We start from the raw sequence: 26,881 nt of genomic DNA, 5'->3' as shown, positions 1-26,881 counted from the left end.
TTATGAAGACCATTCACTACAAATGGTTACATCAACAAGCACTAATACATTAATTTGTTCTATCGTGATTTTTAAAAAGCAGTTAGGCTATTTCTGTAAAAAGTTCCAAGAGTAAGGATTCTTCTGCTCCCTAAAGATTTAAATCGGCAACTACATTGTATCAAGAAGTGCAGGTTTTAAGCACTAACATTTGTCATTTTTCCCAAGTAAAATTATCATAGTTCATACAAATTGTACGAGAAAGCTATTAAAATCTTTAATCATTCCCACCTGTCAATAGTTCTTCAGTCATTACTTCACCCAATAGTTGTTCATTGTATATATTAGAATAAATGTGTAAGGAATTTAAAGTTTTCCTGCCCACCATACGTTGGTCATAGAAGTAATTATTAAAAAAAAAAAAAAAATAAACCTGTATGGACAAAATGTAATGTGTAGAAAATAAATTTGTAGGAAAATTACCAGCAGATCTATATAGTAATAGCCTGCCATTTTATGTAAACATTAAAATTGTTTAAATTTTCTATTAATGTTTTACCGTGTATTGAAATATTTCAATTTATCAATTTTCCAGCCCTCACACAGACTTTAGAAATGAGAGAGAATTTTCAGAGACAATTACAGGAGCTGATGACAGCAACGTCAATGGTGAATCCACAAGGCCAAAGGTCCTTGAGTAGGGCTGGGTTTGAGAACTCCCCGAGTACACCTGAGGGGGCTCGCTGCACACGCAATGGCAGAAGCAGGGTACTGGAATCACGCAGGTATCTTTGCTTTAAGACCACATGCTGATTGTTACTAGCATACGAGTGTTAAAAAATGATGCTCAACTTAAACATCTTGGCAGAGATAATCACAGGCTACTCAATGATGTCTATCCATTGTCACTATAAAAGTTGTGGATGATGCTCAGCTAGCGATCTTATGGAGTCCTGTCGGAAATCTCCTTGATATCTATAGTGCCAACGCTTGGCTGCCACTGAAGAATTCACTTGATTTTATTTTATGTAGCTACTAAGATAAGCCTCATATTTAGAACTGTTGTTGCAAAAGTGGCCACATAGTTGGTCATTTAAAAAAAAAAAAAACTGAAAAGTGAGGTTTTTTTTTTTTTTTCCTAATTCTTTTTGTTTCATTTTTTTTCTAGTGCAGAGAAAGGCATACAAGCGTTGAATGACATTTTGTCATATAGAAGACCAAATACAAGTCAAAATATGAAGAAATTCTGCACTATTTTTATTATAGTAGAATAGGCTAAATCTCTGCATATATTTTCAGGATATATTGACAGTAATAAGTCATATAAAGTAGGCATAGAAAATTAAGAAATACTACACTGTCAGCTGTTGAGTAGAGCTAACTAAATCCATGCATAGATAGTCATACGAAAATAAAAAATGGGTCGCAAGAGAATACTGAGAACGGGCAGCAACTGAAATAGCCTGCCCTTCGGTCGGTCACCGCTCAGTTCTCAAGCTGTTTTTTGCTCATCTTGTGCCATTACAGAGAGAACTTCTCTGAAACATATCAGACTGGTCCCACCCATACGGGCAGTCCAGATCCGAAATGCCAGCAAGTTCCCTCTGCACGAGAGACACAGCAACCCCAGACGATCGTTTCAACCTTGTTAGGCATCATCAGTGAGGCATAGCTGATATCTCCCTAGGCACCGTGAGCAAGGGGTCCACGTCTGGATTGTCCCTTAAACTTGTGGAGAGTAAAAAATGGGTCGCAAGAGAATACTGAGAACGGGCAGCAACTGAAATAGCCTGCCCTTCGGTCGGTCACCGCTCAGTTCTCAAGCTGTTTTTTGCTCATCTTGTGCCATTACAGAGAGAACTTCTCTGAAACATATCAGACTGGTCCCACCCATACGGGCAGTCCAGATCCGAAATGCCAGCAAGTTCCCTCTGCACGAGAGACACAGCTACCCCAGACGATCGTTTCAACCTTGTTAGGCATCATCAGTGAGGCATAGCTGATATCTCCCTAGGCACCGTGAGCAAGGGGTCCACGTCTGGATTGTCCCTTAAACTTGTGGAGAGTAAAAAATGGGTCGCAAGAGAATACTGAGAACGGGCAGCAACTGAAATAGCCTGCCCTTCGGTCGGTCACCCCTCAGTTCTCAAGCTGTTTTTTGCTCATCTTGTGCCATTACAGAGAGAACTTCTCTGAAACATATCAGACTGGTCCCACCCATACGGGCAGTCCAGATCCGAAATGCCAGCAAGTTCCCTCTGCACGAGAGACACAGCAACCCCAGACGATCGTTTCAACCTTGTTAGGCATCATCAGTGAGGCATAGCTGATATCTCCCTAGGCACCGTGAGCAAGGGGTCCACGTCTGGATTGTCCCTTAAACTTGTGGAGAGTAAAAAATGGGTCGCAAGAGAATACTGAGAACGGGCAGCAACTGAAATAGCCTGCCCTTCGGTCGGTCACCGCTCAGTTCTCAAGCTGTTTTTTGCTCATCTTGTGCCATTACAGAGAGAACTTCTCTGAAACATATCAGACTGGTCCCACCCATACGGGCAGTCCAGATCCGAAATGCCAGCAAGTTCCCTCTGCACGAGAGACACAGCTACCCCAGACGATCGTTTCAACCTTGTTAGGCATCATCAGTGAGGCATAGCTGATATCTCCCTAGGCACCGTGAGCAAGGGGTCCACGTCTGGATTGTCCCTTAAACTTGTGGAGAGTAAAAAATGGGTCGCAAGAGAATACTGAGAACGGGCAGCAACTGAAATAGCCTGCCCTTCGGTCGGTCACCGCTCAGTTCTCAAGCTGTTTTTTGCTCATCTTGTGCCATTACAGAGAGAACTTCTCTGAAACATATCAGACTGGTCCCACCCATACGGGCAGTCCAGATCCGAAATGCCAGCAAGTTCCCTCTGCACGAGAGACACAGCAACCCCAGACGATCGTTTCAACCTTGTTAGGCATCATCAGTGAGGCATAGCTGATATCTCCCTAGGCACCGTGAGCAAGGGGTCCACGTCTGGATTGTCCCTTAAACTTGTGGAGAGTAAAAAATGGGTCGCAAGAGAATACTGAGAACGGGCAGCAACTGAAATAGCCTGCCCTTCGGTCGGTCACCGCTCAGTTCTCAAGCTGTTTTTTGCTCATCTTGTGCCATTACAGAGAGAACTTCTCTGAAACATATCAGACTGGTCCCACCCATACGGGCAGTCCAGATCCGAAATGCCAGCAAGTTCCCTCTGCACGAGAGACACAGCAACCCCAGACGATCGTTTCAACCTTGTTAGGCATCATCAGTGAGGCATAGCTGATATCTCCCTAGGCACCGTGAGCAAGGGGTCCACGTCTGGATTGTCCCTTAAACTTGTGGAGAGTAAAAAATGGGTCGCAAGAGAATACTGAGAACGGGCAGCAACTGAAATAGCCTGCCCTTCGGTCGGTCACCGCTCAGTTCTCAAGCTGTTTTTTGCTCATCTTGTGCCATTACAGAGAGAACTTCTCTGAAACATATCAGACTGGTCCCACCCATACGGGCAGTCCAGATCCGAAATGCCAGCAAGTTCCCTCTGCACGAGAGACACAGCAACCCCAGACGATCGTTTCAACCTTGTTAGGCATCATCAGTGAGGCATAGCTGATATCTCCCTAGGCACCGTGAGCAAGGGGTCCACGTCTGGATTGTCCCTTAAACTTGTGGAGAGTAAAAAATGGGTCGCAAGAGAATACTGAGAACGGGCAGCAACTGAAATAGCCTGCCCTTCGGTCGGTCACCCCTCAGTTCTCAAGCTGTTTTTTGCTCATCTTGTGCCATTACAGAGAGAACTTCTCTGAAACATATCAGACTGGTCCCACCCATACGGGCAGTCCAGATCCGAAATGCCAGCAAGTTCCCTCTGCACGAGAGACACAGCAACCCCAGACGATCGTTTCAACCTTGTTAGGCATCATCAGTGAGGCATAGCTGATATCTCCCTAGGCACCGTGAGCAAGGGGTCCACGTCTGGATTGTCCCTTAAACTTGTGGAGAGTAAAAAATGGGTCGCAAGAGAATACTGAGAACGGGCAGCAACTGAAATAGCCTGCCCTTCGGTCGGTCACCGCTCAGTTCTCAAGCTGTTTTTTGCTCATCTTGTGCCATTACAGAGAGAACTTCTCTGAAACATATCAGACTGGTCCCACCCATACGGGCAGTCCAGATCCGAAATGCCAGCAAGTTCCCTCTGCACGAGAGACACAGCTACCCCAGACGATCGTTTCAACCTTGTTAGGCATCATCAGTGAGGCATAGCTGATATCTCCCTAGGCACCGTGAGCAAGGGGTCCACGTCTGGATTGTCCCTTAAACTTGTGGAGAGTAAAAAATGGGTCGCAAGAGAATACTGAGAACGGGCAGCAACTGAAATAGCCTGCCCTTCGGTCGGTCACCGCTCAGTTCTCAAGCTGTTTTTTGCTCATCTTGTGCCATTACAGAGAGAACTTCTCTGAAACATATCAGACTGGTCCCACCCATACGGGCAGTCCAGATCCGAAATGCCAGCAAGTTCCCTCTGCACGAGAGACACAGCAACCCCAGACGATCGTTTCAACCTTGTTAGGCATCATCAGTGAGGCATAGCTGATATCTCCCTAGGCACCGTGAGCAAGGGGTCCACGTCTGGATTGTCCCTTAAACTTGTGGAGAGTAAAAAATGGGTCGCAAGAGAATACTGAGAACGGGCAGCAACTGAAATAGCCTGCCCTTCGGTCGGTCACCGCTCAGTTCTCAAGCTGTTTTTTGCTCATCTTGTGCCATTACAGAGAGAACTTCTCTGAAACATATCAGACTGGTCCCACCCATACGGGCAGTCCAGATCCGAAATGCCAGCAAGTTCCCTCTGCACGAGAGACACAGCAACCCCAGACGATCGTTTCAACCTTGTTAGGCATCATCAGTGAGGCATAGCTGATATCTCCCTAGGCACCGTGAGCAAGGGGTCCACGTCTGGATTGTCCCTTAAACTTGTGGAGAGTAAAAAATGGGTCGCAAGAGAATACTGAGAACGGGCAGCAACTGAAATAGCCTGCCCTTCGGTCGGTCACCGCTCAGTTCTCAAGCTGTTTTTTGCTCATCTTGTGCCATTACAGAGAGAACTTCTCTGAAACATATCAGACTGGTCCCACCCATACGGGCAGTCCAGATCCGAAATGCCAGCAAGTTCCCTCTGCACGAGAGACACAGCAACCCCAGACGATCGTTTCAACCTTGTTAGGCATCATCAGTGAGGCATAGCTGATATCTCCCTAGGCACCGTGAGCAAGGGGTCCACGTCTGGATTGTCCCTTAAACTTGTGGAGAGTAAAAAATGGGTCGCAAGAGAATACTGAGAACGGGCAGCAACTGAAATAGCCTGCCCTTCGGTCGGTCACCGCTCAGTTCTCAAGCTGTTTTTTGCTCATCTTGTGCCATTACAGAGAGAACTTCTCTGAAACATATCAGACTGGTCCCACCCATACGGGCAGTCCAGATCCGAAATGCCAGCAAGTTCCCTCTGCACGAGAGACACAGCTACCCCAGACGATCGTTTCAACCTTGTTAGGCATCATCAGTGAGGCATAGCTGATATCTCCCTAGGCACCGTGAGCAAGGGGTCCACGTCTGGATTGTCCCTTAAACTTGTGGAGAGTAAAAAATGGGTCGCAAGAGAATACTGAGAACGGGCAGCAACTGAAATAGCCTGCCCTTCGGTCGGTCACCGCTCAGTTCTCAAGCTGTTTTTTGCTCATCTTGTGCCATTACAGAGAGAACTTCTCTGAAACATATCAGACTGGTCCCACCCATACGGGCAGTCCAGATCCGAAATGCCAGCAAGTTCCCTCTGCACGAGAGACACAGCGACCCATTTTTTACTCTCATACGAAAATAAGTACAAACATGCTTGGCAATTCTAGTGAGCATAATGGCTTTAGTACCACTGGGTGCTGATTGGTGTTAGAAGAAAAATAGACTACATTTGGCCCTTCTTAGCAATGCGGAAGCAACAGGTAGCTAATGGAGTCCATGGCTGCAGAGAATATTTGTTCTGTACTAAGGTCTACTCAGCCAATGCCTGTAGATGGGACACAGGTGTGCAGCAGTCTACCGGGGCTGTGGAGGGGGACAGTTGTAACTATGCGTTTTTTCAGGATTTACATCAGGGCAGGGCTGAAAGGTAAGTTTTTCATGAGGCACTGTCCGCTTTGGTCTCCGGCTCCTCCGCCTCACTGCTAGAGTTGCACGCAGGGTAGGCCGTGGAGACTCTGCTTGGTTCCAGTTGCCCGGACCTCCAGGTGGGGTAATTACTGCACGGGCAGAGATTTTCTCCTAGAATTGAGCACATGCGCTGTCAAACCTCTGCAGAAATAACTTTACTCGATTAATCCGTAGCGGATGTGCTGGCATTGAGGCATTCCGCGTGTCGACAGCCATTTTGATGAGTAGGCCTTTAGCTTCAGGTGTGTGCAGAGCAGGGATAGACTGGGCAATTGGGCCAAGAAGCACAGCAGTGGAGATTACCCCCACGAGCCCAGAGAGGGGGAAAGCAGGTTTCGACAGAGAATTGGCCGCCTTCTCTGCCTGACAATCCTGTGTATGCCTCAAGACAATCCAGCGCAGTCCACGGCAGCCTGGAACAAGAACACTAACCAGAACTTCAGCTGAGTGTTCTGCATGCATATGAGTGTTCGTAATGCCAGATGCTTAATGATTTAGCTAGGTAATCAGGCTTAGGCTGAGCCAGCCATGTATTTCTTTCTTGGTTGGCTGTCAGGCCCTGCCCCCCAGTGACAGTGTATTTTGACAAACTAAACACTAAATTAACCCCTTAAGGACACAGCTTCAGAAGCTGGACATACCCTTAAGGACACAAGCATTTTTTGCATTTTTTGCTGTTTGTGTTCAACTGCAATTTGCATCGCTCTTATTTATTGTACCAACACATATTATATACCGTTTTTTAGACAACAAAAAGGGCTTTAATTTGATGTGACCTATACATGTATAAATTCTCATTTATTACAAAAAAATGCAAAATAATGTGGAAAAAACAAAAAAAGCGCTTTTTTCCCCACGTTTTGGCAATAATAATGTGTGCATAATATGTACAGCTTAGGAAAAGTAATTCAAAATCAATTAATTTATGTGTCTTGATTTACAAAGTACATAATATGTGTAGGATTTCAGTTTATTTTGAAAGTTACAGGTCACAAACTACAAGGTCTAAAATAAAATTTCAATGTGAAACAATTTTAGAAGTTGGTATGTTTGTCTTGGAAGTTTAATACCCATTACAGGAAACAAAATTGCCACACAAAAGTATATATTTATATAAAGTAGACATCACAGGCTATTTACCTAGGGTTAGTTTGACAATTTTTGCATAGCCATTTCACCGCCAATCTCTGCTAAATATTGGAGTAAAATTGTGTTTTTTTCTCTATTTTGGCATATACACATATAACAAGGTTTTTGTAATGTGTATTTCGTAAATCTAGTGTGTGCTATCTCTGTACAGAACCCCATATTGTGTTCAGCTACATCTGCTGAGTATAACGATACCCCCATTGTATACCTTTGCCCCTATTCTGTGAAGCTACAGTGCCATATAGGAGACCATGCTATTTCAGTTTCTATAGTTGGAATTTCCATAGATGGTCATATGTCTGAATTTGTGGCATTATAGTAATTTGACTGTTCAAATAACCCCATAAAGGCCTTCCATTTGAGAAAGCAGACACCCAAGGGTATGTTATTAGGCATATATTATACCTTAACTTGCCACCATGTTTTCACCAATTTATTTCAAATTTTGTGGTGAGAAAAAAAAAAAAAATTTTTACTTACATGTTGCATTTTCGCTGGGTATTTCTTACATTTGATAAGTGCCACTGTCATAAATTCCCCCTAAGTATGCTCAGTTACCTCTTCTGAGTAAAACAATATGCCCAATGTATGACCCAGACACTATTTTGTGAAGTTACAGTGCTGTGAAAGAGATGTGATAAGTTCAGGTTTTTAAGTGTGAATTTACATGGAGAGTTTTAATGGGTCCGTATTCTATTTTTAAATATGTTAGCAGGCTGCTTTTTCCAATTACCCCAAAAAGGCATACTATTTCTTAAAGAAGACGCCCAAGGGTATTTCAAATGGCAAATTTTGAACCTTAGCGTGGGATAATTTTTCCGTTGGCTTGTATCAAGTGCAGTGGTAAAAAGCATTTTTTTTCTGCCTTTTTCACACACAGTGAGTTTGTACTGTATATTTTGCAAACCTTATGTGTGCTACGGCTTTATAATACTTTATATGTTGCTCAGCTATGTTGTCTGAGTACAGCAATACCCCCATATGTACCTTTGCCAGTTATATGGGGACGTTGAAGGGGCACATTTCAGACACAGCCATTGCAGGTTTTGTCAAACTTTGAATTTTTACGCTGTGTTGTTACCCCACTTTGAAGTTTTTTAGCAGGCTATATATTCCAACTATCCCATAAAAGCATACTATTTCTTAAAGAAGACATCCCAGGGTATTTCAAAAGGCATATTTTGAACCTTAGTGGGGGATCATTTTTCTGCTAGCTTGTACCAAGTGTAGTTGTAATAAGCATTTTTTCTGCTTTTTTTGACACACACCGTGAGTTTGTACTATGTATTTTGCAAACCTTATGTGTGCTACAGCTATATAATACTTCATATCTTGCTCAGCTGTGTCATCTGAGCACAGCAATACCCCCATATGTACCTTTGCCAGGTATATGCGGACATTGAAGGGGCACATTTGAGACACAGCCATTTAAGTTTTTTCAAACTTTACATTTTTACGCTGTGTCCATACCCCACTTTGGAGGTGTGTTTGTAGGTTAATTATTCCAGCTACCCCATAAAGGCATACCATTTCCTAAAGAAGACACCCCAGGGTGTTTCAAAAGGCATATTTGAAACCTTACCGTGGTATCATTTTTTCGCTAGCCTGTACCAAGTGTAGCGGTAATACGCATTTTCCCCCTTTTTTAAACATTTTTTTTACTTTTTAAAAGTTTTATTTAGCATTTAACAACTTATTTTACTATTTTAAAACTTTATTTAAACTTTTCAAAAGTTTTTTTTTTTACTTTTTATTGTTTTTTTTAAACTTGTAACCCCTAACTAGCCTAACCGTAAATCCCCAAATTTCCCCACTAACTTCTACCCACCTTAGCTAAATAAATAAATATTTTAAAATATTTTAAAATAATTAATTAAATACATTTAACCCCTGAGGATTAAAAAAAAATAAAAGTTAACCCTCAGGGGTTAAAAGAAAAAAATCAGATCACAGTGAAATACTGTGATCTGTATTTTGATCACTGCAGGCAGTGATCAAAGAGCAGGGAAGGGGTTAAATTTTATTTGAAAGAGGTGAGGGGGGGGTGGGATTTTGCTACAAACACTTTTTTTTCCACAGCCAGAGACAGATCAGCACCGATCTGTCTCTCTGCTGTTCACAGCTCACACGGAGCTGCAGGGAAACCGATCGGGTTTCACTGCAGCATGTGTGATCACTCTGACTCCCGGTCAGAGCGTTCACATGGGCTGTGAAAGTGAAACTGCCCATGGTAGTGTGCCTCCGATAGGGAGACACACTACAGGAAGATTAACCCCACGATTGCCGCGATTGTGGCAATCAGGGGTTAATTTTCATTTATGACGGAAATTTTCCGTCCAGCGTCCTTAAGGGGAGTGCTGCAATGACGGAAAATTTCCGTCATCCGTCCTTAAGGGGTTAAACACTGTCTTTATTTCCAATTACATTTTTTAAGTTTTGTAGCCTTTGCTGCTATGTCATACTCATGGTGCTAAATAAGGAGTCCAGATGCACCTACACAAATCGTCCTGCAACATTCAGTCTGCATTCTCATGTTAGGAATTGTCTTTTAAGGGCAGGACAGCTACATGTAAATAAGAAACAGATAAAAGATGGCGCTAAAAATATATTAAAATATCATATATAAAACCAGTGCAGCACACATAAAAACCACCAAAGTGTATAGTCACTATATAACACTTACATTCAAAGATAAAACAACAGAGGAGATGGTGATTGCGCACACAGTAAATTATATCCTTTGTATAAAATCAGATCCCTAGGATAAATAAAAAAATCCCTCTGAGAGATCCCTCTGTAAATATAAAAAACCACCATAGGGTAATACATCTCAATATAAATACAATGTAAAAAACTTACTCACAATATTTAGAGCCTTTCTGAGTTGGCTCTAAACTTTTAAAGCAGATTTATCAATCTGGTGCAGATATTGAAGTATAGGTCCCTTGGAAAACGTCTGGGGTCTTCTCTTTTATAAAAATCAGGAACCAGGTCACCAGATAAATAAAAGGTAAATACTTTTATTAAAATAAAAATTAAGCACAACGCGTTTCGACCTAGTGCAATAGGTCTTCCTCAGGTGCATAACATAAAACAGTACCACAACATTCTTGTATAGCATACATAATAAATACAATTATTTTACAAACATTAACAGCTGTGGAGTCCGTCCTCTTTTCCATATATGGACCGTTTCCGGCGGTAATTAAAGTCTATCTGCCTCTTCAAAGATGTCCGCCATATAGATGTTGTTATCTATGGAGGTACATATGACCTTCCAAAGATGGCCGCGCGTCTTTGCCGTCTGATTATGAGCCAGTGCTTCCGGTTTCGTCTAACTCCGGTCACGTGGTGCGGCTCCGATCACGTGACCAAATGGCTTAAATATCAACTTTGAAATAGGTTTTATTATTGTTTTATTACCTATCATTTTTAATATTGGTATATCATATAATGTGTTTTTATAATTCATTATTGCCATATATTTTTCTCTTTCTCCTGCTCTCTGTGAAAACCGGATGAAAAAAAATGGACTTTTGGTTACTATGGGAACATTCTTGTTGATATCCTCTTTGTCGCACGGCCGTATGAGGAACTACATATTTACGCCCCCTCCAGGTCACGTGACCGGAGTTAGACGAAACCGGAAGCACTAGCTCATAATCAGACGGCAAAGACGCGCTGCCATCTTTGGAAGGTCATATGTACCTCCATAGATAACAACATCTATATGGCGGACATCTTTGAAGAGGCAGATAGACTTTAATTACCGCCGGAAACGCTCCATATATGGAAAAGAGGACGGACTCCACAGCTGTTAATGTTTGTAAAATAATTGTATTTTTTTTTTTTTTTTTTGTAAATATCTTTTTATTCAAAATTCCACAGTGTTTCAGTAAGCATAATCAACTTTGTGGACACGCAGGTCCCGATATCAGAGTAACTATAGCATATATTCCGGGGTTTCAAAGGACCCCTTCCGACTCGTCAGGATTCAACATTATTGGACTCGCAGGTCCAGTTATGAAAGAACATAAAACATATAAACCGAGGTTACATACTACCCCTATCGACTGGTCCGGTTTCGACATTGGTGGACTCGCAGGTCCCCTTATTTTGTTTAAGCACTGTGTTAGGCATATCTCCGGCTTCCCGTTACGTTTGCTGTGTCTGTGCTATTGGCTAACTCAGGATTTCCTGGGATTTACAGCCGGGCTCTCCTGCTCTACGGCTGGGTGCCCCTCTCCTTGTGATGTGGAGGAGCGGGGGTATGGGGGGGGGGAGGGGGGCATTCTGTATTTCGGGGTCAGCTGATGACTAAGACTATGTCGGGTTGTCGTCCCTATCCCACGTCTTCGATCATCTACCCCTCTCCGTTGTCTCTCTGTGGTGTGGGCTCAGTGTAGCCCGTCAGTGTATCTGCCCCCCCGTGTTGGTTTGGTATGAAGCTCCCCTCATCACCCATTAGTCCTTCTCCGTCTGAAATGCCTATTTCGTCGTGCTTGATCCTGTCTATCCGTGCAGTCTCATATGTTCCTCCTATATGTTTCGAGTGCGTGTCCTCGCCCCCCAACCCATGGGGGGGGGGGAGGGGGTTATTTATGTTGGAGGGGGGGGGGGATTTTCGAGTCTCTGTTTGTATGTCAGTAGTCTGGTCCGTGTTTATGTTTAGCGTATCATGTCTTGGAAGTCCGGTTTTCCAGTTGTCAGAATCCAATGTGTCCATATCGTCTGGTACGTCTGTGATTTCCCTTCTGCCTGTAGGGTGAGCTCCTCAAGCGTTCTGAGTTCCTCCATGCGTTGGAACCAGGTTGCCATCGGGGGAGCGTTCTGTTTTTTCCAGTATACTGGAATGAGACTTTTAGCCACATTAAGGATTCTGACCGTGAGGGATTTCTTATATACAGACGCTTTGGACGTGGTGTGGTGGAGGAGGAATGCTGCCGGGTTCTTCGGTGGTGGGGTGTCTGTGAATCTCTGAATGATTTTGTGTATGTGTTCCCAGTATGATTGGATAATTGGGCATTCCCACCATATGTGGAGGTAGGTCCCTGTGTGGCTTGTGCATCTCCAGCATGTGTCGTCTGTTGTGGGGTCGTATTTGTGCGTTTGGAACGGGGTGCGGTACCATAGACTTAATATTTTGTATGCCGTCTCCTGTGTTCCACTAGACGGAGCGCAGTGAAGTGTGAGTATGCACATCTTGTCCCATTGGGCTGGTGTGAAGGTGGTGTTTAGCGCCGCTTCCCATTTTCCCATGAAACTTGGGGGCGGTCTTCTCCTCAGTTGCATGAGCATACCATAGAGTATGGAAATGCCCTTTGTAAGGGGGTCGGGATCCATACAGATACCCCCAAATTCCGTCAATGGTCTTGTGGCGTTTTGCGTGTGGAGTAGTGTTTGCGTGAACGTGTGTAGTTGGCGGTACCTAAACTGTAGCATAAATGAGTTGTGTATGTTCCCTGTCATTGCCTCAAGGGTTTTAAGTTGGCCGCTGGTGATCGTGTGGTGGAGTCTTGGGGTCTCTTGTCTCAGGAGTCTGGTTAACGCTTTCGGTTCTTTCCCCGGAGGGAAGGTCTCATTATGGGTCAGTGGGAGTAATGGGGATGGTGTGGTGGTGAGTGTTAGTGGTGTGGCTAGTCTGTGCCACACCTGCATCGTGGCTCTGATAAGGGGGTGTGGGGCCGCTAGTCGTCTGCCCTGTTGGTGGTCTAGCCAGGGGAGGATCGATATGGGTTTGCCTATCTGCACCGTCTCTATTTCTTTCCAGGGTTTGGGCACTCCTGATTTGGTCCATTCTACTACCCGTTGAATATGCGAGGCATAATAGTATCTTTTAAAGTCAGGGAAGGCTAGCCCACCCTTCTCCTTTGGTAGCGTGAGTGTATCATGTTTTATCCGTGCCTTTAATTTGTGCCAAGCGAATCTAAGGGCCATGGACCTGAGGGAGGCAAAGAAGGCCTCCGGGATGACGCATGGAACTGCCTGGAACAGGTACAACACCCGTGGCAGGATATTCATCTTGAGTACCCCTACTCTTCCGAACCACGAAAGCCGCACCTGCTCCCAGTCCCGAAGGTCTTTTTGGAAGGTGTCAAGTAGCGGCTGGAAATTGGCTGCATAGAGCTGGGTGAGATCTCTCGTGATTTTAGCCCCTAAATATCGCAGGGAGGCGTCTGACCACTGGAACGGGAATTCCCGTCTCAGGGTTGTGGCTTTACGTGACGGAATTGATATATTGAGTATTGTGGATTTGGAGAAGTTTATCTTGAAATTCGACAGTACCCCGTATATGTCAAATTCCTGCAGTATTGCTGGCATTGTGGTTTCTGGTTTGGTGACAAAAAATAGCAAGTCATCAGCATATGCTGCCACTGAATGTCGCTTCTTCCCTATTTCTAGTCCTGGTATAAGTGGGTTGTTTCGGATTGAGGTCAGGAATGGTTCCAGGGCTAATATAAACAAGAGGGGTGAGAGGGGGCATCCCTGCCTAGTCCCGTTCTTTATCGGGAAGGGGTTGGTGAAGGCTCCGTTTACGCACACTCGCGCCGTTGGTTTGGAGTAGATTGCTCTGATCCAGGACATCATAAATGGACCCATCCCCAGCTGCTCTAGTACTTGGAACATAAAGTCCCATGATATCCTGTCAAAGGCCTTCTCTGCATCTGTTGAGAGCAGAAGAAGGCCTGTGTTGCTGGTTGTTGCGGCATGGATCAGGGCAAGTGTCCTGGTCGTATTGTCCCTCGCTTCCCGATGTGGGGTGAAACCCACCTGATCTCCATGGATCAGGTCCGGGAGGTAGGTCTGTAATCTCTGCGATAGTATCTTGGTGAAAAGTTTTAGATCACAGTTGAGCAGGGATATGGGCCGGTAGTTGGCGCATGATTCAGGGTCCTTCCCTTCCTTAGGGATTAAACTGATGTTCGCCGCGAGGGACTCTAGCTTTCGTATATCATTCAGTAGGGTGGTGAGTCTAGCGTTTTTTGCGCGTTTGAGGGCAGCTCCTTTCGCTATAAAATGTCCCCTTATCACGCATTTGTGGGCTTCCCACAGGCAGAAAGGTGTGGTGTCAGGTGTGTCGTTCTCTGTGAAGTATTGTGTCAGTCGTGTTTTCGCTTCGGTCTGGACTACTGGGTCGTTTAGAAGGGAGTCGTTGAGCCTCCAGTTATTGCATGTGGGCCTGAATAGCGGGGATGTCAGTGTCAGTAGAACTGGGGCATGATCAGACCAGGTTGCCGTGCCTATAGCGGATAATTGTATTTATTATGTATGCTATATAAGAATGTTGTGGTACTGTTTTATGTTATGCACCTGAGGAAGACCTATTGCACTAGGTCGAAACGCGTTGTGCTTAATTTTTATTTTAATAAAAGTATTTACCTTTTATTTATCTGGTGACCTGGTTCCTGATTTTTATAAAAGAGAAGACCCCAGACGTTTTCCAAGGGACCTATACTTCAATATCTGCACCAGATTGATAAATCTGCTTTAAAAGTTTAGAGCCAACTCAGAAAGGCTCTAAATATTGTGAGTTTTTCCAAGTTTTTTTACATTGTATTTATATTGAGATGTATTACCCTATGGTGGTTTTTTATATTTACAGAACCTAGGGATCTCATTTTATACAAAGGATATAATTTACTGTGTGCACAATCACCACCTCCTCTGTTGTTTTAGCTGCATGTAAATACCCAGAGGTCACATAGCAGTAGGTTTGCAGTGTTGAGTAATTTTTAGAACTGGCTAGTACCAAAGGACATTAAAAGGTTAGCCGTGTTATGATTATATGAAATATGTATATAAGCAGCAAAAGTACAGTTAATTTCCAGTGGTCTGTGATGGATGATGGATATATCACTTTGTAGAGTAGGAAAATGCTCAGACATTCCTTCTTTCATGTCTTGCAGACAGTCTCGTCAGGTCATGACAGACCTGAATACAGAACCTTCACAGAATGAACAAATTATTTGGGATGATCCGACAGCAAGAGAGGAAAGGGCCAAACTTGCCAGTAACCTGCAGTGGCCCAATAGCCCATCCCAGTACTCTGAACAGCTTCATCCGAATTTGAAGGATCCTGGTGTTGAGACTTCACAGCTTAAGGAATCGTTAACGGATACTGAAATAGCTGAATTGGGTAAGAATGCCAGCTTCTCAGGACAAGCACCTAATAGAAGGTCTGGTAAGACTACTATCGGCTAAAATTCGTATTTGTTCATTTTCTGGTCAAAACACGTTGCTGCAATTTGTAAATTAGTATGCCAGCGACCGTACTACATAGCTCCGATGTTGGGCATCATCATATGCAATGCCATTTTCAAGAGGGCATTCTAATCTCTAGAGCTCAGTATAAAGGCTATCTGTGCTATCATACTGATCTGTTAACGGTTTGACATAAAATTGTGGCAAATATAGCCAGCAACATTGATCTAACCTGAATGACCATGAAAGGCAGAAACCACAGAGCTAACCTGCCCCAGACTAATTTTCACCATGATAATGGCTGAAGTGGTTATGGACATCAGAGTGACACATATAAAAATCTCTCTTCTTTTTTTTTTTTTTTTAATTATTTTCCGACCAATATGTTCAATGCCATATAGCATATTAAAGCGGCACTGTCATGCCGAATTCCGGTTTTTTTTTTAACCCGCCTCAACTACATCCAATCGACCCCCTAGTCACCCCCAAATGCCCCTATGCCCCCCACATTACCTATTTTTTATTCTTTATTTTCTGCCCCGATCTATATTCAGGGCGCCGCCATCTTTGTGTGGGTAGGTGAAGTCCCTGTGGGACACGTCATCTACCCACACTAGATAGCCCTGAGATTCCCGCACATGCCCAGTGAAACATCTGGACATGCGAACGGGAATTTCACCTATTCATTCATTCATTCATCAGACAGACGAATGAATGAATAGAAAAAATCAGACGAACAAACTAACACTGTGTATCACTGTGTATCAGTGTTCGTTTGTTTGTTCGGTTTATTACAAGGAGGGAGCTACCGGCGTGCAGCTCCCTCCTTGCAATATGTAAAGACAGAAGCGGCAGGGAGCAGTGCTCCCCACCACTTCATAAGCCCCCCAGGTCCCCTCCTCACTCTATGGGGGTCAATATGACCCCCATAATAGCACAAGGGAGATTAAAATCTCCCCAATGCCCCTACTCGCTATACCGCGAGTAGGGGCATGTCCACTAAACAGTGAGCTGCTCACTGTAAAAAAAAAAAAAAAAAAAAAAGGGTAATAAGGGGGGGACGGGGGACCCTACTGTCCTCCCCCGCCGGCCCCCACCCCTGGACGGCGGGTGGGGGCCATAATGGGAATGAGGGGGGACCTACTGTCCTCCCCTCAGGCCCCCACCCCTGGGCGGCGGGTGGGGGCCATAATAGTAATAAGGGGGGGGGGGGACCTACTGTCCTCCACCCCCCGGCCCCCACCCCTGGGCGGCGGGTGGGGGCCATAATAGTAATAGGGGGGGGGGGGGACACCTACTGTCCTCCCCCCCCCGGCCCCCACCCCTGGGCGGCGGGTGGGGGCCATAATAGTAATAAGGGGGGGGGGACCTACTGTCCTCCACCCCTGGGCGGCGGGTGGGGGCCATAATAGTAATAGGGGGGGGACCTACTGTCCTCCCCCCCGGCCCCCACCCCTGGGCGGCGGGTGGGGGCCATAATAGTAATAAGGGGGGGGGGACCTACTGTCCTCCAGCCACCGGCCCCCACCCCTGGGCGGCGGGTGGGGGCCCTAATGGTAAAAGGGGGGGGGACCTACTGTCCTCCCCCCCCGGCCCCCACCCCTGGGCGGCGGGTGGGGGCCATAACGATAATGGGGGGGGGACCTACTGTCCTCCCCCCGCCCCCACCCCTGGGTGGCGGGTGGGGGCACTAAGTAAATTCCCCCCCCCCCCATCAAGGTGACTAGGGGTGCCCAAGCCCCTAGTCACCCACCCCCCACCCAAATAAAAAATGCCCCTACCTACCCCCTCACCCTAAAAAATAGTGAGGGGGGAATAAAATTGCTAACCTGTAAAGTAAAATTAAACTTACCATTCGACGTCTTCTTTTTTCTAAAATCTTCATTTTCAGCCCCAAAAAAGGCCAAATAAAAAACCATCATAGCCGTCGAACTAAAAATAAAATAAAAAACCCGAGCGCAAAAAAAAAAACCAGACGAAAAAGAAAAAACCCGAGCGCACAAAAAAATAATCCATCTTCACCCATGGAGGGCTCCGCGCAGACTGAGCTCCGCAGGGCGGGGCAAGGCTTATAAAGCCTTGCCCCGCCCTGCAATTAGCCTAAGAACACTCTGATTGGTGGGTTTAAGCCAATCAGAGTGCTCTTTGTCATTTTACAAGCGTGGGAAAGTTCTTTGGAATTTTCCCACGCTTGTAAAATGACACAGAGCACTGTGATTGGATGGCTTGAAATCCATCCAATCACAGTGCTCTGTGTCATTTTACAAGCGTGGGAAAGTTCTTTGGAATTTTCCCACGCTTGTAAAATGACACAGAGCACTGTGATTGGATGGCTTGAAATCCATCCAATCACAGTGCTCTGTGTCATTTTACAAGCGTGGGAAAGTTCTTTGGAATTTTCCCACGCTTGTAAAATGACACAGAGCACTGTGATTGGATGGCTTGAAATCCATCCAATCACAGTGCTCTGTGTCATTTTACAAGCGTGGGAAAGTTCTTTGGAATTTTCCCACGCTTGTAAAATGACACAGAGCACTGTGATTGGATGGCTAATTGCAGGGCGGGGCAAGGCTTTATAAGCTTTGCCCCGCCCTGCGGAGCTCAGTCTGCGCGGAGCCCTCCATGGGTGAAGATGGATTATTTTTATTTGCGCTCGGGTTTTTTCTTTTTCGTCTGGGTTTTTTTTTTTTTTTTGCGCTTGGGTTTTTTATTTTATTTTTAGTTCGACGGCTATGATGTTTTTTTATTTGGCCTTTTTTGGGGCTGAAAATGAAGATTTTAGAAAAAAGAAGACGTCGAATGGTAAGTTTAATTTTACTTTACAGGTTAGCAATTTTATTCCCCCCTCACTATTTTTTAGGGTGAGGGGGGTAGGTAGGGGCATTTTTTATTTGGGTGGGGGGTGGGAGACTAGGGGCTTCGGCACCCCTAGTCACCTCGATGGGGGGGGGGGAATTTACTTAGTGCCGCCGCCCAGGGGTGGGGGCCGGGAGGGGAGGACAGTAGGTCCCCCCCCCCTTATTACCATTATGGTCCCCCCCCGCCGGCCAGGGGTGGGGGCCGGGGGGGAGGACAGTAGGTCCCCCCCCCCCTACTACTATTATGGCCCCCACCCGCCGCCCAGGGGTGGGGGCCGGGGGGGGAGGACAGTAGGTCCCCCCCCCCCCCTACTACTATTATGGCCCCCACCCGCCGCCCAGGGGTGGGGGCCTGACGTGAGGACAGTAGGTCCCCCCCCCCTTATTACCATTATGGCCCCCACCCGCCGCCCAGGGGTGGGGGCCGGGGGGGGGAGGACAGTAGGTCTCCCCCCCCCTCTTATTACCATTATGGCCCCCACCCGCCGGCCAGGGGTGGGGGCCGGGGGGGAGGACAGTAGGTTCCCCCCCCCCTCCCTACTACTATCATGGCCCCCACCCGCCGCCCAGGGGTGGGGGCCGGGGGGGAGGACAGTAGGTCCCCCCCCCCTTTATTACCATTATGGCCCCCACCCTCCGCCCAGGGGTGGGGGCCGGGGGGGAGGACAGTAGGTCCCCCCCCCCCCCCTACTACTATTATGGCCCCCACCCGCCGCCCAGGGGTGGGGGCCTGAGGGGAGGACAGTAGGTCCCCCCCCCCCCTTATTACCATTATGGCCCCCACCCGCCGCCCAGGGGTGGGGGCCGGGGGGGGAGGACAGTAGGTCTCCCCCCCCCTCTTATTACCATTATGGCCCCAACCCGCCGGCCAGGGGTGGGGGCCGGGGGGAGGACAGTAGGTTCCCCCCCCCTCCCTACTACTATCATGGCCCCCACCCGCCGCCCAGGGGTGGGGGCCGGGGGGGAGGACAGTAGGTCCCCCCCCCCCTTTATTACCATTATGGCCCCCACCCTCCGCCCAGGGGTGGGGGCCGGGGGGGAGGACAGTAGGTCGTCCCCCCTCATTATCTTTATGGCCCCCACCCACCGCTCAGGGGTGGGGGGGGGGGGGGGACAATAGGTCTCCCTCCCTTATTTTACTTTACAGCCCCCACCCGTCGTTTAGGGGTGGTGGGCAATATTTTTTTTTTTTTTTTTTTTTTTTTACAGTGAGCAGCCACAGGCTGCTCACTGCTTACTAGACATGCCCCTACTCGCGGTATAGCGAGTAGGGGCATATTATTTACTAATACCAAGTCATTTTTACTTAGTGTTAGTAAATTTGGCTGAAAGACCAATTTAGGTCTTTCAGCCTTTTAGTAGATAGCTCCCTGATACCGTGGGAATTAGGGAGTTATCTACTAAGCGGCTGCAAGATGCAGCCACAGCAATGAATAGGATCGGAGTTTCATTCATTTGAATGGAATTCCGATCCGAACAAAGTACCGAATTGCATCCTAACACCAATGGAGAAACAGTGCTCATTCTGTTAGGATGCAATTCGGCAGTTTTGCCGGCGTTCTGTCTAAGTGACAGGACGTTCGGCAATACTGACAGGAAGCATTGTGGGAACTGGGAGGAAAGCTAGGGAAAATTGGTCTGACCAGCGGAAATGAAGCACACTTTGCTCCTCCGCTGGTCAGAGCTGGTCAAGCGGAGGAATCCTCCATAAGACAGAGTCCCTACTTTGTCTTATGATTTTAAAGAAAACTAAAGAAGACAGGAAGAAAAGAATAACAGATCCCGAGAGAGGGGGAGAAGAGGAAGAGATTGAGGAAAGGTAAGTTCGGCATGACAGTGCCGCTTTAAATACTCTATGATCACTTTTTTAAATATTCATTTAAATATGTAAAGACAACCTTCAAATGTTGATGCTGAACTATAACGTTTTTTGTGAACTTGTATTGCAAATTTTGTTCTGTATTGATTGGACATGTATTACTTTTTCTGACCATCATTTACTCTGTTTTGTTTATAGAAGCATGTGATCCTGAGTTTACTACAGTAACTGCAGCTTCCAAGAGCGTAATAGACTTGCAATCACCCACTAAAGATGATCAGTTGATCCCCACTCCGAAAGCACCGAGTATTGCCTTCCCACTCACTAAACCACCTGTGGCTCCACATCCCAGAGAAATGGTTAGAAGCTTAATTTCACTTTTGTGACTTCCGGACTAATGTTTGCCTGGATAAACTACAAACATCTCAATAATATTGCTTGACATTGTCTAACATTTTGAGGTCATTGTTCTGATTGGGCAGTGGATAATACTATGTTCACTCTCAATCCATGTCAATAAGGGTTTTTGTGTAGCAAAAAAAAAACAAAGCATAATTTTGTCCTCCATTTGCAACTTGTTTTTTCAGCTCTTCATAGCTGTTTAGATAATAAGCCTAAATGTTACTTCTGGTGATGTTTGCTAACCAAGCTGCATTTCTGATTGCAGACAGATACACCCCCTGCAGAAGACAAAACTGAGAAGGAACGTCGATTTCAACTGTCTTCACTTAATCCCCAGGAACGAATTGACTACTGTCAACTCATTGAGGAGTTAGGTATGCTGAGCATTTATTCTTTTGTGCTTAATTTGTTGCTGTTTAGCTTTTAATTTAAGCGCCTTGGTTTGCATACTGATTCTTGCCCTGCCTTTCTCCTCGCAGGTGGAATAGTGATAGACAAGCAATGCTTTGACCCAAGCTGTACTCACATCATCGTAGGGCAACCTCTCCGCAATGAGAAGTATTTAGCTTCCATGGCTGCAGGAAAGTGGGTGCTTCATCGCTCGTACCTAGAGGCATGCAGACGTGCAAAGCGCTTTATACAGGTTTGTTTTCGCATTTCAAAGCTCTGCATTATTGTGTAGAATGGACTTGTTGTAGCTCATGTATTGGTTGAAGCAGATAAGACATTTTATGAATCTCCTACACTTTTTTTTTTTTTTTTTTTTTTTTAAACAAGCCAGGCTTATTGGACGTGGTCTGTAACCAGGTTCTTAACATGTGTGAATCTGTTCTGTAGGGCTTCCACTTTATTATTATTATTATAATCATTTATAAAGTACCAACAAAGTTTGCAGTGCAATTCAATAGGTGGACTAACAAACAAGTAGTTGCAACAAGAGAAGTTGGACATACAGGAACAAAAGATGCTGAGGGCTGTGCTCAAACAAGCTTACATTTAAGGGGTGTGGGGTAAAATGACACTAGAGGCAAGGCTAAGATGTATTCCATGTAATAGAAAGTAGGTTGCTAGGATAGTATACAATGGGGGCTTTAGTTTTTTGGATGTCACAGTTGCAAAAGAAAAGATGGGTTAGTAAGGTGGGGGTGCATTTTAACAGTTTAATTGAAATGTCTTCTTGAAGAAGTGAGTTTTTGGTGAGATTGGGTGAGAGTGTAATGGAGCAAGAAGGGAGTTCATAGGAACAGTGTAGCCTTAGAGAAGTCTTGAGTGGGAGTACGAACAAAGGATAGACACAGGTCTTCGGCGTAGGCCTGGAAGGGACGTACTTGTGTATTAGTGAGGTTAGTTCTGGAGGAGCAGTGTTCTGAATGGATTTGTAAGGCTTCTAGACTAAGTAAACACTGGGCAGGTTACCACAAAAACACCACGCTCCAGCTTAATTAGTATGAGGAACTGCATATTTTTTATTTTCTAGATTTGTAAGGACCAGAATTTTAAATTGAGTAGTACAGAAACACAATTTAAGAACTGACAGAGGGGGGTCATTAAATGATTGATTGGATACAACTTCTTGACACAATTAAAAGCGAATGTGTACACTCAAAGGGTCACTCTAGGCACCAAAACAACTGTAGCTTTATGAAGTGAGCAGTGCGACTGCAGGGGCATGATCAGTACACCAAAATGGCTTTATTACGCTAAAGTGTTTTTGGTGGCTATAGTGTACCTTTAAATCTATTAAGAGACGCTTTAAACAATTAAGTAGCCTATTATTTTTATACTGAATCTTACCATGCCTTGTTGTAGAGTAATTCTTGCCAATGATTTTCACTTAAGGATGTATAGATAACCCCACAATGCCAATAACTATAAAACCATTGCATTTAAAACACATTAATGTTCCTTTAAATCAGATGTCATGCTTTAGAATTTAAAGACTGCAATCAGACCTTAAATTGCATTCTCTATATCTCCAGGTAAATAGTGGGTTCTCTTTAAAAAAAAAAAAAAAAAAAAAAAAAAAAAAATCCTTTGTCATTTCGTTTTGAGACTAATTAATTGGATAATGTTCAGTCATATTGATTTCATCTGTATTCAGACATGTTAACTAAAAACCCAGACGTGTATCTTGCTTTTCAAAATGCCTCCTTAACTTTACAAAAATAAAAAGTTGCTGGTCCTTATGAAGAAGCGCCAACATATTCTGTTACATATTTCAGATTTGGAGGATAAAACCATACCATAAATAAACCAGTACAAAAGAACCAGGAACCGTGCCCAAAGCGTAAAATCTGATCTTTAAACGTTCTGTGTCTTATAAAGGGAAGTCCCACTCTTATAGTGACCACTGTGATGTACAGTGCTCTTGATCTTGCACATGCAAAACAGGACATGCTGGCACAAATTTCCAAAGGGTCAGATTGTGAGAGCAGCTTAAACATCATTGCTTTTTAAGGTGTTAAATCTGTTTTTTCCTGTTGTCCACTAATGTAATGGCTGTGTGTACTTGAGCAGGAAGAAGAATATGAGTGGGGAAACAGTTCTATCCTGAATGCTTTGACCAGCATTACCTCACACGAAAGAATGTTGGCAGAGGCCGCTATGAGATGGAGGAAGAAACTGCAAAGATTAAAGCAGGAACAGGGCAGTGTGGAGGTATGATCATTTATATGACGAACTTTGCTCTGCATCTTGCTTCTGTTTTACATTAGGTGTACTTAAATATATACTTCTTTTTACACCATACTAATTTAGTGGTTCTAGAAAAAGATAGAAAAAAACAAGGATTGCATCCAAAAAGTTTGGATCTAAATGATAGAATGGTAATTGGATTATATTGTCAGGTTATGTAATGATTAGTAGGGCACGCAGGATTATTGTGGTGTAATGGAGCTTGTTAATACCATCTGTTCATTTTCAGTATCTCTTCAAAAGAAAATCCAAACTCTCTGCTTCCCAAGTAACCCCCTCAGTCAGTGTGTCCTGAAAAAAAAACAAAAATAGAAGGCACAGTGTCTAAACGTCATTGGTTGCAAACTGATTGTCACTTGTTCAGAATGAAACTAATTGCTGTTCATATGAGTGAAAGTTGGTAACTTTCAACAATGCAGTATTTGTGTATTGCAGTATTGTTGATTATACTCCTTTGACCTTGGCCTAATCGTGTAAGGAAAGGAGAATGTTTTGCCTCAGTTTAACTTTATAGCCATGAAAAAAGACAAACCGCAGTAAAACAGACAGCTGACCTATTCAGCTACATTCATTAAAATGCCATATTGTTCACTAGAAATACACTTCAGTATGCTTTATAATGCAAAGTCCACATTAAAGAGATAATGTCAAAATGAAGATAAAGGAGATGAGTTAAAATGGGAAAATAACTCATGAGTTGCATCTTCAGGGTTATTCACTAAATGGTGAATTTTGAAGTTACGGCAAATCTAAATTACACAATTTAGGTAAAATTAGCTAAGTCATCGTTTGGAATAAGGTGTTTGTGGGCCTACAACTTAACAGTACTAAAGCATGAAGTTTATTTGAGGATACACTTTAAAAATGTTTCCTAAACCCAATATATAATGTTTCTGATCTTGTTTACTTTCACAGGGAGCATTTAGTGGTTGGAGAGTCATTTTAAATGTCGATAAAGCAAAAGAAGCTGGCTTCAAACGACTTTTGCAATCTGGAGGAGCAAAGGTGATCTTTAAATTTGCATCCATGATTTATCTAGTAAAGTAATTCAGGATCAAGTTCAGTTGTGATTTCATTTAATAAAGCATAGTATTTTTTGGGGGAGGAGGAGGGATACAATCCATCCCTTGTATTCACATGCAAGACACTTACTGATGCTCATTCTAACATTTCTCACAAACACACCTCTGCATTCATAATCACTTTCCATGCAAATACACCCCTGCATTAACACACACCATACAGACAACCACATATCAAAAGAACACAAAATGACACTTTACTTGCATAAACCCGTGCAAGCACACTGCTACTACACACTAGGTATGCTGTTAAGGAAAAAAAAAAAACTCTGTATGTGCATGTTTGTGTTGAGTACTGTTGTCTTTAAATGTTGAGCCATACGGAGCTTCTTACCATGTTTATCATATTTTATCTTTCTCATATGATATATGACTAGAACGGTCATGATGGCTTTGAAACATTTAATGTCATTGTATCATACATATATCAAAACTCTCTGATATATCTATCTGACATATTCTATTTATTTTTTTTCCGTATACAATTCATTTCCTTCATCCAAATTGCCTGTTTTGAGATATATATGTGAGATACAGGGTAACTTCACTTTTTGTCCTATAGATATTTCTAAATATAAGATTTATTGACTATATGTTTTTCCTTTCCACTAGGTGTTTGCTGGTCATTCTTCGTCTTTATTTAAAGACTCCACCCACATATTTGCAGACTTTAACAAACTAAAGCCTGAGGATCCCAAGGTGAATGTGTCAGAGGCTGCAGCTCAAGGAGTCCACTGCTTAAAGCCAGAATACATTGCAGATTATCTTATCAAGGTTTGTGCAATAAAAAAAAATCTCACATCTATTTAGGAAATGCCAAATTCCTTTCAACTCTGAATATCTCAACACGTATATAAGCTAGGGTCCACTGAACCACAAGTGTACCCTAGCTTTGAGCATATATACACAAGTATCTCAATAAAATAGATTGACCTAGTAATTGGCTTACCTTTGCCACAACAGAGGTAGCTTGACCATTCAGCCCCATAAACCATCATAGCACATTTTATTAAATGAACACCGAAAACACTTTACTTTGTAAGAAATTGCTGATTTCAATAGAAATTGGCACTTTTATAAATCAAAACCCTGGCTGTAAATCTGACAACCGATCGGGTTACTTTCTGATAGTTCAGCTCTGGAGAGTTAAACTCAAGAGGCAGGCAACTCCCCAGAGCACCTGCCTTGCAAATACTTCTAATTGAGCTGCATTGGGCAGTCAAAGTATGGACTGAGGAACAATGGGAGGAATGCAAAGGCTACAGGCAAGATCTGTTGCATGCATGTTTTCATGGGGTGTATATATACTAAATGGTTGTGGTGAGGGGAGTGGAAGGGGGCAGCCAAGTGTCCTTTTAAGATTTGCAGCCAAATAACTTTTAGGGGGTCTATATATGTTTTAAAAAGAAGTGCCAAAATACCAAAGTTGCCTCTTGAGTTGGTAGATTTTCATTACCATATCTTTAGCCAGGTAATGAGCAAACCCATCTTGATTCAGACAATGTGCCTGGCTACACCAGCCTGCAAACGCTCATTTCAGACTTTCTCGTAGAGCATGTCTTTATCTACCTATCCTGTCTTTTTTCTTATTATTCTATACCATATTTTATATTCCCTTTCAAAAAATGGTGCTAATTTACACTCTAATGTGTATGTCCTGCCTCCTTTTTAAAGGAACAACCTCCTCCAGCCAATAACTACTGCCTCCCCGATGCTGTTCCATATATTCAGGTGACAGAGACTTCTCGCAAGAGGAAAAACTCTGGAGATACGAGTAGTATTAAACGATCCAGATTTTGTTAAAGGAAATGTAGGTGTGTTGGGATCTTTATATATACCTGTCAACGTTTGGCATATTTTGTGACACACCATCTACAGTTGAACACTTTGTACATAACTGAAAGGAAAATTACATTTCTGTATCTGTTTTTTAAATTATTGCTTTATACATAAAATGAATATTGTATATTATCACTGTTCCATATCTGCAACTTATTCTTACTGCTCGATTTTGTTCATCAAACTGACCAAACCTTGTAAAGGTTCTTTTAATCTGAACAGTAAGTGATCTTCATGTTATTATTGCCTGCTAGCTAATAGTCCTTTTACACTTGGAAGTAGTAAAATGTTCTTTCCATGAATTTCTCACATTAGCTTAACATGAACTTTAAAAATAAAAAGTACATAAAGCAAATGAAAATATATCTGACCATTTTAATTTTGTATGTTCATATTTTAAGAGTACATGTTTAAAATAAAATTCACCTCAAAAACACCAAAAAAAATAAAAATCCTCACATGATTTTTCCTCCAGCATTACCTTATGTTGTATAGTGCAATCTCCTTCGACAAGACAAAAGAAAAATACAAATGTATTTAAGGATTAGCAAACATTCATCAATGGGAATATTCCACCTGAGAGCAGATGTTTAATTTTTAGGTATTGTTTGCATTTTTTTTTCTTGTC

The 26,881-nt window shown here is 43.8% G+C and overlaps 1 protein-coding gene across 2 annotated transcripts in view; it reads left to right on the top strand.

Moving 5' to 3' along the window:
• The window catches only part of TOPBP1 (DNA topoisomerase II binding protein 1), a 63,420-nt gene extending 37,094 nt beyond the window's left edge, over positions 1-26,326 (top strand). For both annotated transcript variants that reach the window (XM_063452165.1, XM_063452166.1), the window contains 9 exons: positions 575-764; positions 15,265-15,494; positions 20,435-20,595; positions 20,904-21,012; positions 21,118-21,281; positions 23,156-23,296; positions 24,248-24,337; positions 25,027-25,188; positions 26,089-26,326. In XM_063452165.1, the coding sequence (XP_063308235.1) occupies positions 575-764; positions 15,265-15,494; positions 20,435-20,595; positions 20,904-21,012; positions 21,118-21,281; positions 23,156-23,296; positions 24,248-24,337; positions 25,027-25,188; positions 26,089-26,217 (1,376 nt within the window). In that variant the 3' untranslated portion in view covers positions 26,218-26,326. The remainder of the gene's footprint in view (positions 1-574; positions 765-15,264; positions 15,495-20,434; positions 20,596-20,903; positions 21,013-21,117; positions 21,282-23,155; positions 23,297-24,247; positions 24,338-25,026; positions 25,189-26,088) is intronic.
• Positions 26,327-26,881: the final 555 nt, after the last annotated feature.

The sequence above is a fragment of the Pelobates fuscus genome, chromosome 4, assembly GCF_036172605.1.
Source record: "Pelobates fuscus isolate aPelFus1 chromosome 4, aPelFus1.pri, whole genome shotgun sequence".
Classification (NCBI taxonomy): Eukaryota; Metazoa; Chordata; class Amphibia; order Anura; family Pelobatidae; genus Pelobates; species Pelobates fuscus.
This window is presented reverse-complemented; position numbering and strand designations above follow the sequence as displayed.